This window comes from Rhagoletis zephyria, unplaced genomic scaffold (genome assembly GCF_001687245.7).
Source record: "Rhagoletis zephyria isolate East Lansing unplaced genomic scaffold, Rhagoletis_zephyria_1.1 Rzeph_scaffold_00185, whole genome shotgun sequence".
Lineage (NCBI taxonomy): Eukaryota > Metazoa > Arthropoda > Insecta > Diptera > Tephritidae > Rhagoletis > Rhagoletis zephyria.
The window spans coordinates 103,069-112,702 of NW_016157269.1; the positions used below are offsets into that span (position 1 = coordinate 103,069).

Sequence of the window (9,634 nt, forward strand, 5' to 3'; positions counted from 1 at the left end):
TTTTGCTCAACAACGAAACCATCGTAGTGGGAAACCAAACGTTTACCAGCAGGTCGACAAGGATGGTACAGGCTTTGCCACCTGCATTAACAAACGTGACGAGTAATGGCCTGAAGCTGAATTTGAACTACATCCACGAGCTTAGCGTAACAAACATCCGACACCTACGAAAATTGGGCGAAACTTTTCACTTTTCGCTGATTTTCGACACCGTTGCTTTGACGATCCTTGCATCAATATGCTACGTAATTTGGAGGAAGATTACTACAACTATCTACTTTCCCAGGCTCAATCGCTCAATCAAACAAGATCAGCCAAACGCCCTCTTCAAAGATCTACGTCAGGAACTACCTCATCAGCGGGACGCAGATGTTTAAAGGGGGGGTAGTTAATACGGGGGCTAACACACATACCTGTGTGAATGTGCTGACGCCGCACTTCCCCAAACACGCGCATAACCAGTGCGGGTAATTGAACTCTCATGCAAAAATAATCGAACATACGTTAGCATAATTGAATCTATGGGAAGCGCAGCGTCAGCAGTTAATTCAGCCGGTTAGACAGTAAGTCATAGTATTAAGAAATATGTTGCATTCATTCCATTTGGGACAGCAGAAGCAGATGGTAAATATACTTGTACAAAACTAATTATTGTCTTTTATTTTAGGAAGGACAACTCGGGGCCGCCGTGCGGCCCCCAACTTTAACTTTTTCGGGCTCACGGATGTGAGCTCGATGACTTATATATATATATATTTTTTTATATGGGAGTTGAAGTCGGTTTTTTTTTTGCTAAAAATTACTTGTTTTTGTTAAATTTTTTAGAGACTTTTACGTTGGTGACCTGAAGTTTTTGCCTGAGAAGACCTGTATTAAAATTTCCCTAAGAATAATTTTGTAGAACACATCAATCCTTTAACGACTTCCAAATTTGCTTTTTGAAGGGTTTCTTGAAGTAGGGGTCAAATCGACTCTTTCAGGCGGGAGCTAATGGGTTAAAATCTTCTACGAAAATATTTACCACGCTATTTTACTCAATACGTCTTAGCCTTACATTTCGCTCAGACATTTATTTTAACAATTTTTTCCACTTTTTTTAAACTACTTATTCCGGGATATGAAAACTTTAGTGGGACATAAAATAAAAATACGAACTAACTCCTGCAAATCCATCGAGTGTTTTATTACTGGATGGGTATACTTTCAGAAAATGTTAACAAAGTAGTGCGGGTTTCGGCTGTCGTACAGTGTAATTAATAAAATAGTGAAACAATTTCATTCTTCACATTAAAAGTTAAAGTAGTACACTATTTCCAGTAGTAATTTTTAATCCATTTTTAAACAGAAGTGCCTTTGATTTATAATAATGTGATGTGTGGTTCCATAAAATGACAGGTATTTAGTGTGGGTTCCATTATCTTAAAAGTTTGGGAACCACTGTTCTAGGACACATCTAGTAGTATTCCTTGCAAACATTTCAATATTAATAAAAACAGCAATTTTATTCATTTCTTAGATCATAGTTTTATATTATAAGAGCTTTAGCTTTAGTGTATTTAAATAAGCTAACTGAAACTTGCCATAAAGTCTGACTGTCATGGGAGGTTTTCATTTTTAATATGCATCTTTTTTGTGGCCGCGAGTATTTAGAGATGCGTTCTACTATCAATTAGATTTGAGGTCTGAGCAACATAACAAATTATAATAATTTAAGGAAATACGCTTTCCGGTAGGAAACTAGACGTTGTTTGGAACTTTCTCTTACGCTGTGTAAACATTTTATCGGTATACATATGACGCCATGAGGGCCAGAGTAGCCTAACTGACATTTCAAAATAAGTTGAGGTGCAGCTTAAAATAAATAACTAAAATTGAAACGATAATAGCTCGAGGCACGCCTATTAGTATTCTTTTACTAAAATATGTAGCATCACGTTGGTGCAATGAACTTTTTAGTAAAAGACCGCATTTATAGATCCTTTTTTCTCTTGGCCTCTTATGTACATATTAGAGATGGGCACGGGCCGGGCTTTTGGCAGAGGCCCGGCGGGCCCCTGCGTAAGCCCGCGGGTACGGGCCGGAATATTTGCTGTCAGCACGAACTCATGCGTGCATGGGCGTTCAGTAAAATTTCATAAAAGCACGAAAAAGCCCGTTGCTAATACTGCAAATTTAGATAAGCTTTTGTTTTTATAAAAAAAAAAAAAAAATAGTACATATTTAAACCTCTTTTGATAAGAGAAGAGCAAAAAAGGAAATATTTGGAAACCGATAGAAAAAATAAGATACTTAGTAGTTTTATTTACATATCTGTACATAAAATACCTTTCACTTTTTTTACTTCCCAAAAAATATATTATAAAAATCTTTGATGTAAAAAATTGATTCGCTTAAGTAAATATACATACATAAACGCAAAATTATGTATACATACAATAAAAAACTTGCTCTTTATTTCCGGACTGGGACGTGTCCCGCCGGGCCGGGCCCCACTGAAATTCTTAACGTGCGGGCTCGTGCGTGTTTTTGAAAGTTGATTTTGCACTCGTGCCGGGCCGGGCCTGAAAATTTAGGCCCGTGCCCATCTCTAGTACATATGCACTTAAAAAATAAAAAGTAATTCCAGGACAGCACAATATTGCCTTCATTAAAATATCAAAACCCACCTATGTACAACTTTAACTACTTTGTTATTGGACTAGATTCTTCTTAACTAATACAGCTAAACAATTTTCAATGCGAGTGTTTGTTTCATAAAATTGACAATTTAATAATGAGATTTAAATTACTGTCATAGCGTTAATATGTTACATTTGTAGATTATGAGCCACTAGGAACTAAATAATTATTGAAATTATGAAATTTTTTGCCGCGCATTTTTTCTCAAAGGTTACGTTACTAAGTAATTTGTGTACAAACAAAATCAGTTCTGTTGGTCAGCACACCGATTGCAAGTTATCTCGCATCTATAAATTTCAGTGCTAGTGACCTATGCAGCTAAACAGTGACATGACGAAAAATTGCATGTCACAGCCTAGCCCAATGTACACAAAATTATATTAGTGACGTCATACAGTTCGTAAGCTGGAACTTAGTCTATGCTGCGTATGGGCTGTTGTGTGCTGGCTAGTTGATAGATCTACATTCCCATAATACGAAGGTTCTAAGCTTTCTACTGGCGATTTCATCATTAAAACCGGATGCACTGGAATGTCGTAGATCGAAGTAATGTTTCTGCAATGTTCCAAATTGATGTTATTAGGCCCTGTTGTATAATGAAGAAATGGCAAACTCGTAGTTGAAGTGATAGTGTGCAACGGAGGCAGTTGTTTGTATCTCATTTCGTCGTTAATAACTGAATCGAGTTGAGGTAACATTTGGCGGTTCGATTCGATAGCATGCTGTTCTATGTTGTCAAAAACTTCGACGCAGATCGGTTTATCACTGTTTACACTTTTTAAAGATACTGAATCTAGTTTATCAGGTGTTATTAGACTTTCAATAGTAAAAGAACGTTTTGGTCGGTATTTGCTAATGACAGTTGTTACGTCCAGCATAGGAGATAATACCCGAGTTTGTGGTATGAAGGTCTGGAATGTTGCATGAGTACTAGTCGCTATAGTGGTTTGCGGATATCCTGGTCCCAATGAAAATGCAGAAGTTGATGAATTCGGAACTAGATGTGCCATTACATCTAAATGTTCAGTCAATGAAGATGTTGCCGATAAATTGGGTGAATATAGTGCGGGGTCACCAGCAAGTGGAAATTTTACCGAGGATACTGTTGCGTTTTGTGCATTGCTGCTGTTAAAAATAAGACGATGAAGGTTTGTCCACGTGGCTAGTTCCTCCTTTAAATAATCTTTATCATGTTTGCGTAACTTAAAACGTTTCCGACGCCGCAGTAAGCTGCCATTCTGAAACATATCTAGCGCTTGTGGATGAAGTGTCCAGTACGCACCTTTACCGGGGCGGTTTGGACTTCGAGGAACCTTTATGAAGCAATCATTAAAGCTGAGGTTGTGACGCAATGAATTTTGCCAACGCTGTGTATTCTTACGGTAATAAGGAAAACGATCAATAATAAATTTATAAATATCACTGAGTGGTAACATTTTTTCAGGTGAATCCCAAATTGCCATTGCTGTTAATGAAATATACGAATAGGGAGGCTTTTGATCGCCATATGATTCACGCGAAGGTCTTGGCATAGTTCCACACTAAAAATCTGTTTAAAAAGTAGCACTTAACTTTTTATTTTATTTAGGTAATGCATTTCATAGCCTTAACATGATCACTTCAGTTTCAGTCGTACTTTATTGAATTCAAATTGTCCGACGGTAAAACATGTTCGACATAGTTTGAACAACACGCGTTAATATCTTTCATCTCTCTTCATTGATTGTGCGCGGAAATCTAAACGATAGTATGAATAACACTAACATAAACATTTCGATGTAGTTAACGAAAATCTCAGACACACTGACGACACCATTCAGCCAGCAAAAGCAAAAGCACTCTCACACATACTCATATTGGACTGTGACGGCTCTAAACAGTTGAGACCGAAAAGAATAAAAAGCCATATCATTACACACAACCAACCAGAAATGCACAATGCTTTATACAGACTATTACTTGTTTTTCTGTTGGATCTTATTCACACCCCTTTCTATGTACATTCAAACCCACATAAATATGCATAGGTACATACGAATGTACACAGATGCATATGTATGTGGCGTAATAAGCCATTGTGGATTGTAATGCCTTGTGTTTTTGTGAGTACATACAATTGGATAATTCCATTCTACTCTGTGGCATGCCTTATTGCTATTTATGAACCTTTATAAGAGGTGTTGTCCTGGTTTTGAACGCTCTACTTAAAAAGGTTGTGCTTGTATACGCATATAAATATGTGCCTACATAAGGTATGTTTAAAAAAGTGTACCATATTATGTGTTATGGATTCATTCTTATGCGAGCATTTTTAGTAGAATGTTACGTTATTATAAACAGGAATTGTTAAGTAAAATAGAAGTTAGCAAGCTTTCTGTCATTGTTTGCAATACATATTTGGTTTATGCAAAAAGTCCTGTCCTGTTTAAATATGTTTATTTTGTACTGGTAACAAAAATATTGTCACAAAACAACAAAACGAAACAAAAACAAAGTTGAAGACTATAACTGACTATAATTGACCTAGAGTGTATTTGTTTATAGTCATGATGGCACATATTTTTTTTGTCTAATGTTTTGCATATAAATCCGACATTTAATTATTAGAATTATAAATGCTATCTTTTGAATCTCTTAAGATTTATCTTCATGACACCAGACACTGTGGCAATATTTAAACTTGGAAAAAGATCTTTGGATAGCATGATATTGTTTGCTGTGTTTATCTTGAACTTAAATAAGGGAGATTCTTTTGAACTGTGGCATTTTCTTCCAAGCCGTTCTATAATGAGTTGATTTCTGACCAAAAAAATCTACTAATAGATAAAATTTTGTCTAAGTGCCTTTTTATCACAAACGACGTAATTTCCACTGCGTAAGTATAATTTCTGAATAGTTATGTATGGTGTTTCACATCGTTTTTAAAACAAATTGAATTGTTGACGCAAGATGCCTTATTTTAATATTTGACACTCCCACTTGAATTAAAGAATTAATAGGTAAGTTTCAAATATAATTTTTTTATAGTACCAGAAAATGCCCAATACAAAAAAAGTGTTGAAAGAAAAAAATTTTTGTTAAGAAAAAAGAGAGCTCCTTCTCCTTCAGTATTGGTTGTCCTACCTTGGTGAAGGGGCTTAAATGACGACATGGAAATTCTCAAAGGGAGCTCCCAGATCGTGATGAACTAACATGAAAGCTTTATAAACTTTGCAATCGGCATGGAAGCTAACAAACCGGTTGGGCAGCATGTGGAGATAGCCACACCAACAACACCCTAATCCAAGATGTTGAGGTATGTACCCATGCCGATGGCTAAATGGTCAACGTGTGTATATTCAATAGCCGGCCGCGAATGGCCCCCTCCGATGCCCGGGCAAGGTCGGAGGTATATGTGCCTTCTCTACATATGCCGGCTCTGCGGACGAGTGATGAATCATTTCCGTGCATACTCGTGGGGGCAAATATGGCCCGTCGTTACGGAGTATGATGATAACACCCTTTTACCTCCAGTCAGGAGACAATTAAAAGTGTTCCTGGTTGTACCAACTATAGTACACCGGAAGCAAAAGCAGCCCAACAAACTGTACCTAAGGATGCCAAAGCAGGCAACCCCAACAGCCAAGACCTTCCAACTTCCTCCAAAGCTGCCGGTAGTATCAACCACAGTACAACGGCGGTGGGGGCATAGCGCAAAAGAGCGAATCTCAAAAGGCAAAACGTTCCACTAACGACAGAATTACCGGCAGAGAGAACAAGAAGCCTAAACAGGCTACATCCTCTGACTGCAACGCCATTTTGATGACGTTTCCAAAGGCAGTCTGTTGATGGCCATACTCAACGAAGTCCTGAGTGGAGATCGACGTCAAGCTATCGAGACTCGTTCTGGAATACGTCCTCGATAACCCGGCGAGTTTGATTCCCCATCCGGAGTTTGATTCCTCTAGATTTTTTGGAATTCTCAGCTGGGTGCGTCGCTAAAATGAACGAAGCATTCGTTGGCCTTAAACTAAGGCTGATTCCTGCTAAGGACGTCCCTCAGAGGCTACGCGCGCATATCTAGTTGCCTCCTATGGAGGAACCAGCCGAAAAACTGCTGAGGTGCCTAAAGCTCGCAAACAAATAAATACCCTGTATAATAGACTCGCAGCTTATAAAAGTTGATCAACCGAATAAAACCAGCAGATCTCTTCTTTTGGCCATTTGCGAAGTATCAATTGAGGCTTTGTAAAAGGCGGTCCACAAAATTTGCTTTGGGATCCTCATGGCCAAGATGGAGATCTTTGAAGGCGACAAAGCTCCTAACGAAGACGACACTGAGGAGCTCGACGATGGGAGTCAGTTGCTGAAGGACGTCAAAGTCACCGCATGCACAGTGTGGAAATATAATGTTTTTGGTTACAAATTATTATATCTCGATAATGAAATGAACTAGCGAAAAGAACTCAAACGCGTTTTAAGGCTTTTGAGGAATAGAATGCAGTGAACTTTTGAAAAAGTTTTAAACACACTCAAACAATTTTTTGTACTAAAGTTAAGGAAATTCGGTACTTGGCATAATAGTTAGATAATTTTCCTATTTTGTAGGAAAAAGCGATGTCTTTAACGAACTTTATACTTAATACTAGAAAATTCCCACTTGCTTCGCTGCGCCTGATAAGCCCTTTTGCGTTGTTCGATGCCAAAATAGCGTTGACGAGCAAACACGGTTTGTAAAGTAAAAATTCTTAGTTAAGGTTGAAACTAGTAAATAGCGGAACCCTCCCCACACATAGCGCTGTTATACCATATGGAATACTAATTCCTTTCGATGTCATGAGCTTTACCGACGATCTTATTTCCACCTGTAAGATCTCTGTCAACTGTGTGTAATCTTCTTCAATGATCTTGCAACTACAACATTGGTCCGATGCGTTATGTTGGTCAATAAAAGTCTTTATCAGTTTCCTGTTATAGGAGGTCCAAGAATCATCGATGTTTCACAGGATGAAAAGTTTTCCCTAACAATGGCTAAATGAGTTGGCTCTTCAATATCGTTCAAATAAAGCCATTTGTATACCTACCGTGTTCTTTCTTGGGCGGATGTGGTCGACTCTTTCCACTTTTACAATTCGTCTTAATATTTAGGCATCCGAGGACATATGTGAATATATTAATTTAATCTACAAACCTGCAGCAATAACGGCCGCCACAAGCAATTTCATCAAGGTGTGCTTACTCAATTTCGCAGTCTTTCTATGCATACATTCCTTATTTAGTCATCTGAAAAGTAAACTCGTATAACATAAGCATAGGGCCAAAGCAGAACAAACACACGGGGCTTCTATATATTTCGGCCGCAGCGCCATCCATTAGGTCCATTTTCGGCAACATAATTGCTTATCATGAAATGGATACGCATTATGAATTGCAAACGGATTGTATAAAATTTCGGATTTTTTAAATAACTCGTCTCCAGCGCCATCTATCGGGTTCATTTTTCGCAAGCGCATTTTTGATAATATAGGTAGCTCACATTGCAAATCTGAACGAAATCGGTTCATAAATACGACTTCCCAAATAACTCTACTCCAGCGCCGCCTAGTGAGTTTTCTAGTAGCCTCGACCATACGTATACAGAAAATGGGTTTTACCTTTTTGGGGTCAATAAATTTGTATAGGTTCAATCAAAACGCTCGAAACTATAATAATACGTTGAATACATGCCAGTTAAGTATTATGCAGGCTCAGAATATGTATTTAAATTCAGAAGTTATCCTTCTTAATCGCCTGCCCCGTTTGGGGCAAATCTAGTAATTACAAAGAAAAAATTAAATTGGAATTTAAGGAGTCTGAACCTGTATAATACTTTAATAGCGTATAGTGAAAATATTCTTACAGTTTCGGACGATTTGATTGATCCTAGAAAATTATATTAACATCAAAAGAGAATAACTAATTTTCTTGCGTGTTATTCCTATGGGAAAAATAAACACTCGATGCGCGACCTCTTAGAATCATACATGTAATACTCCTATATTGGCAGTAAGAGCTGGCGCCGTCGGAAAACACTACAGTACAGATACAGTCAAACTTCCATTACTCGAACTTCTATAACTCGAGGTAAATCAAGTGGAAATAGCGTTTAGAGAGCAATATACACTCATTTCTCTAACTCGAATTTCTCCATAACTCGAGTAAAAATTTTGGCAAATGCTTCTGTAAGTCGAACAATTTACGGGAAATCCCAAATTATGCACTTGGTTTGGTTGCTTTGACTTTTTTTCAGCGAATCTCGTATTCGGGAAAGTACTTGTTGGTTAAGCAAATGTTTTTTTTTTTTTTGACTTTTCTTTGTGTAACATTTGTTAATCAGTTTGAAAAGCATCTTCGTAGAGTAAAGACTAAATATTAGCATGACGTTGAAACGTGTTTTAAACTGTTTGTCTATTGAAAAAAGAATTTAGGCTAATCAAAGAAATTGAAAGTGGGATAGGAATAAAAAAGTGGCGATTCCTACAATTTTAAAAAATAAATAGTCAATAATAACTTTGAAACTGGTGCTACTTCTGGACACAACAAAGGAATGAAAAAAAAAAAACCTTTCAAAGTGTGGACAAAGCTGTATTCGAATGGTTTACGGCAGGTAGAAATAAAATAAATAATATTAAAAAAAAACTTTTTAATATACAACGCTTTTATAAATAGACTAAGAAGTAGAAAATAATATTTCTCAGTCTCATAGAATTTGTTTTGATGACTTTTGATTTTGCATGCATGCAATACCAAGCATGCATGCAATACCAAGCATTCGATTTAATTGACAATAGTCAAACTACATAACGTAGACCTAAAATTTCTACAGCGAAAGTAGAACTTTGAAATCGATTTTAAGCGGTCGTTATTCATATACCCACATACATACATACATATATTACTTTTCATATCAATTCAAGTGTATTACATGCGCCCCACG

General features: G+C 37.1%; 1 protein-coding gene across 1 annotated transcript; it reads right to left on the minus strand.

Annotated features, from left to right (window-relative positions):
• Positions 1-2,547: 2,547 nt before the first annotated feature.
• Positions 2,548-4,517, minus strand: LOC108357962 (fork head domain-containing protein FD4-like). The gene has a single exon (XM_017609053.1). The coding sequence runs from the start codon at positions 4,209-4,211 to the stop codon at positions 3,069-3,071; it is 1,143 nt and encodes a 380-aa protein (XP_017464542.1). The 5' UTR covers positions 4,212-4,517; the 3' UTR covers positions 2,548-3,068.
• Positions 4,518-9,634: the final 5,117 nt, after the last annotated feature.

What these genes read in the sequence shown, in the direction of transcription:
- LOC108357962 (XM_017609053.1), bottom strand. Translation starts at nt 4,211, where the DNA reads ATGCCAAGACCTTCGCGTGAATCATATGGCGATCAAAAGCCTCCCTAT.